The sequence below is a fragment of the Scophthalmus maximus genome, chromosome 10, assembly GCF_022379125.1.
Source record: "Scophthalmus maximus strain ysfricsl-2021 chromosome 10, ASM2237912v1, whole genome shotgun sequence".
Lineage (NCBI taxonomy): Eukaryota > Metazoa > Chordata > Actinopteri > Pleuronectiformes > Scophthalmidae > Scophthalmus > Scophthalmus maximus.
The window spans coordinates 492501-497500 of NC_061524.1; the positions used below are offsets into that span (position 1 = coordinate 492501).

General features: G+C 48.8%; 1 protein-coding gene across 5 annotated transcripts in view; it reads left to right on the top strand.

Annotated features, from left to right (window-relative positions):
* Positions 1-5000, top strand: part of ehbp1 (EH domain binding protein 1) — a 125622-nt gene that overhangs the window by 54559 nt on the left and 66063 nt on the right. For all 5 annotated transcript variants that reach the window (XM_035605032.2, XM_035605031.2, XM_035605034.2 and 2 more), the window contains one exon: positions 3849-4661. In XM_035605032.2, coding sequence (XP_035460925.2) covers positions 3849-4661 — 813 coding nt within the window. The remainder of the gene's footprint in view (positions 1-3848; positions 4662-5000) is intronic.

Below are 5000 nucleotides of genomic sequence, written 5' to 3' on the forward strand. Positions count from 1 at the left end.
AGCCCTGAAGAAATATGTGAGATATAAGTAATATGGCAATGTGCCGTGGCAGGTGATAGGAGGTGAACAGCTGCGACCGGCTCCTCCGTCCACATCTACACCCGGTGCTCGTGTACACGTGGTCAAGCGAGCGATTCCTTTGCAGCACAAGGAGAGACGCTGGTAAATATGACAGGCCTCAGTAACCTGCGTTTATATACGAGCGACTCTGAGCCAGAAGATGTTTATGACCGTGCTACATCCGTACGACCAAGTTTTTCATTTTCAAAACAGAAACGAGAAACTTTCTTGATCTCCGTCTCTACTTGAGACTACGTGACCACGTCCACTGAGCATGTGCGTGGACTGTTATTGTGAAGCGGGAAAAGTCCAATCACACTCCATTTTGTTTTTAATTCGATTACAGAGACGCAAAGACGAGTAAAGGACCGACAACCGGGCTGGTGAGTTCAGGTTCAGGGAAAAGAGGCGTAACGCATCATGGGCTGTCGTGTAGCTCGCTGAGGGTGTTGAACAGGAGGAGGGGGCTGTGATGCTGCCTGCCCAAAAAGAATTCAACAAGACAGAGAGAGAGAGAAAATCACCGTGTGACAGGCCAAGGAGCCAGAGAGAAACTGAATAAAGAAAACCAAAGGAAGAGGATTGTAAAATAAGAGTTGAAGAGACGTAGTCCGTCGTCCAGTGTCGCTGCTTCGTGGAGAGTAACTGGAGCGTGTGTTTGATTTATTGAAATGGAAATGTATAGAAACGACAAGCATCTCTTGCTTTTTCCCAGACATGCCGCCCCCCCCCTCACATTCCATATCTGTGAGCAGTGATTGCAATGAGCTCAGACTGTGCTGCTGAATTATGACAGATAAGGACAATCAATATTTTGGGTGAGAGAGAGGAAAAAATTATATGAAGGAAGTGAATATTCAGAACAGTTAAAGGATCTGAAATGATCCATCATCGTGTGTGTGGAGGATTTCATACATGTGGTGTTTGGAGGAATGTACATGATGAGAGTGAAGCGTGTGTGTGTGTGTGTGTGTGTGTGTGTGTGTGTGTGTGTGTGTGTGTGTGTGTGTGTGTGTGTGTGTGTGTGTGTGTGTGTGTGTGTGTGTGTGTGTTAGTGAGTGTGTGAGTGTGTGTGTGTGTGTGTATGTATGTGTGTGTGTGTGAGTGAGTGTGTGTGTGAGTGTGTGTGTGTGTGTGAGTGTGTGTGTGTATGTGTGTGTGTGTGAGTGTGTGTGTGTGAGTGTGTGTGCGTGTGTAATGAGGCCAAGGAGAAGTCATTTTTCGTGCCATCTGATAGCGTAGCACCGAGCACCGGGCCCAAGCGACCGCGAGCACAGCCCTGAGGGGAGGGGTACAGATGATTGACAGCGATAGACAGCTGTCAATCACAGGGAGAGGGAGTGGAGCGGAGGGGAGGAGCAGCAGCCCCTGGGGGGGAGGTATTTAGTCTGGAACCAAAAGCTTTTTGTCATTGTTACAACATATACAATATTCATAGTGGACAACAAGGAGTGTCTCTGATCCATCAGTGTTGAGTCAGTGGAGATGAAGTTTATTGACAAGCTTCTTTCCGATGTTATTGACCGAGGATCAGGGAAATCATTATCATTGATTATAATATTTTTAAAGATAAGTATAAAAAGTCATGCTACAGGAAATGTCTGATTGTAGAAAACATTACCCCCCCCCCAAAAAAAAACTATGGCTGCAACTAACAATTATTCTCTATTTATTAATCTGTCGCTTAATGAAACCAGAATATATTCACATTTAAGAAGGAGAGTTTTTACCTCTACCTTTAACTACTTGAACCGATTAATCTTCATACAGTAGTCGACCACTAATCGATTAATGGATTAACTTAAGTGATGTTGTTCCGGGAAAAAAATGTCTGCCGCAACTTTTGCGTTCTCACATGCAGCCGCTCTGGAAGAGTTCTGGGAAACGTTCCTGACTTCAGTGCCTGAGAGAAGATTGAACAAGAATATACAGACAGCACCACACTGATTTTAAAAAGACTGTCGCACATGTCAAGACCCTGAAACTAAACCCTCCCTCCGCCCTCCTCACGCAGCTCTCACTTTCTCCCACTCTCATTCTTTCCCTCTCTCCCCATTGAGCAGAGACCTTGTCGCTCTCTTCAGGGCCCGGCCGGCTGAGAGGGGAACAATGCCAGCACACTTTGCTCCTCTGAATACGTGTTAGAAACCCAATCAGGCCTCTTATTCCCCATATTCTTTCTCTTTCTTTTCCCTCTTTCTCTTCTCTTTCACACTCTCCTTTCTACCGGGGGGGGGGGGGCTGTAAAGGCAAACTCGCCTCTGTTCTCCCTTTTTCTTTTTCCCCTCCGCCGTCACCTCCTTTCTTCCTGCCTTGTCTTTGCAAGTACACACACACACACACACACTCACACACACGCACCTCGTTTCCCTGTGCGAGTATTGTTGTTCCAGCCGTTGTCGCCCTCTCCATCAATAGGACGGGACAAAGGAGGTGAGAGTGAAAAAGATTTCTGCGAACAAAAGACGACATAATTGATTGTAAATGGAGAAATATTACGCAGTCGAAGGCTCTCACCTCCTTGTTCTCATGTTACCAGGCCTCCGTCTCCGTCAGAGAAACAGGTACAGTTGAACATACATCCATGAATACCACTCAGCAATCCACTCTGCACCGAGTGGTCGATTTTAAAGAAAATATCTGGAGCAGATGGTACGAACCAGATCTTTGAAACATAACTCGGCGCCTTAAAGTTCACACACTCAATTAAAATGGCGGAATGAAAATATATGACACTGGAGACCGTCAATTAAGAAAGAAGCTTTAAAAAAACAAAAAAACCTCCCTACATCTCATGGATGAATCATAACGTTCTCAACAGACTTCCTTCTCTGCGTAATTACAATATGACGGGACGGGGCCACAAAGAGCAAACAGAGGCTCCTCCAAACAAACCGCGGGATAAATAAAAGTTCCACTACACGGAGGGAGAGTTTGGAAGTCGTGAGGGAGACGGAGACTAAGAGAGAGAGATTGACAGACGGTAGATATCTGCGGAGGCAGTGAAACAAACGAGCGCCGCAACAGGTTTGAATTTGATCAACACTATCAAGCAGCCAGATACAAGCTGCGATACCTGGGAGAGACGGACGGGAGGGGGGAGTGTGTGTGTGTGTGTGTGTGTGTGTGTGTGTGTGTGTGTGTGTGTGTGTGTGTGTGTGTGTGTGTGTGTGTGTGTGTGTGTGTGTGTGTGTGTGTGTGTGTGTGTGTGTGTGTGTGTGTGTGTGTGTGTGTGTGTGTGTGTGTGCGCGTGCCGTTAATCTATTTATTTACCTGTCATTGGCTGCGATAATGTTTCCATCCCTCCTCTCTGTGTCTCAGTCTATCTGCCGATGGGGGATTGGGTTTCGTGTGTCGCTTGATAATCAAACTATTTTCTCATCAAACTCTAATCAGACCAATTACACGCGTGACGGAGAGCGTGGGCAGGTTGATGTGGGGGAGCGATAAGCACACACACACACACACACACACACACACACAGAGTTTGGGATTAAGCGCTCTGTCTTGGGGTATCTGCCTCTTATCGGGGACAACCATCCCTGACATGACCTGTCAGCAGTCATGCCAAAGGTGTCTCTCCACACACATGAACAACTGCACACGCGTGTGCAATGCAACATGCACCGAGTACAAAGAGAGGAAGACTTCTCCCCAACTGGTGTCACCTAAAATGTGTTTGAGACAGTTGAACCCCGTTCAGGCGCTGGTTGTGACATGATGTTGTGAATCTGTAATTACAAGTCATGTTTGTGTCTTCTTCTTCTTCTTTTCTTCTTCTTCGTCAGGCGTACGATGTCTTTGCGAGTCTGGGCATCTCCCGGCTCCTGGAGCCGTCCGACATGGTGCTGCTGGCCATCCCCGACAAGCTGACGGTGATGACCTACCTGTACCAGATCCGCGCCCACTTCTCCGGTGAGGAGCTCAACGTGGTGCAGATCGAGGCCAACAGCAACCGCAGCACATACAAAGTGGGCGACTTTGAAACCGACACCAACGCCTCCATAGGCCAGGACAAGTTCTACGCTGAGATCAACGATGTGCAGCACCGCCAGGCCACCGGTGAGCCGGCCGGAGACGGAGAGTCTAACGGCACTAAAGCCGCAGAGGAAGAGGCCACGGAAACGGCGAGTCGGAAGGCGGACGCGGGAGCTGTTTCGTCCAGCTTGCCAACAGCAGGGCACTCGCTGTCCTCAGCTCCGGTCCCGTCACCGCGCACAGTACTAGCGGTCTCGGCCACGGACTCGACCCGCATGGCGCCGCCCGGCTCCGAGGACAGAGGGCAGCTGCTCAAAGCGAACACATTAGACATCAGCGAGTTACCACAGCGAGTGGAGCGAGAGATGGAGAAAGAGAGACAGCAGAAGGAGGCGGGAGAGGACAGGAAAGAGGGAAACGCAGAACCGCCGTCCCCCACCAGGAGAGGGGCCACGTCCTCCCCCTTGTCCTCGCCACCGCACCAGAAACTGGGCTTTTCCTACAACAGGGACGCCGACCTCATGAAGAAGAAAAGGGCCGGTCTGCGTCACTCGGAGTCCGAGCCCACCTGGGACAGCAGCTCCGCCCCTGTCAATCACACAGCAGACACGCCTCCCAAACAGGTACACGACACAAAGGTGAAATAATCGAGCGCTACGTCAGCGTCTCCCATCCAGTCCAGGGAGATTCAGTTTCTCATATCCCGTGTAATAAAACTTAGCTTAGAACTTTTTTACTAGCCGCAGGAAAATCTGTACCTACCGTTATTGAATCTACTTATTTCAAAAAGATAGTTTTAGGGACATTCTTGGCGTGTAAATGTAGAAACAGGAGTTCACTGTTCATCCAGCGTTCTGAATATTCATAAACGAGCCATGCACCTCTGAACGACCTCTGCCTCCGTCTGTGTGACGTCAGACTTGAAGTCAGGTATTAAGATTCTGACGGCGTTTCCTTTACCT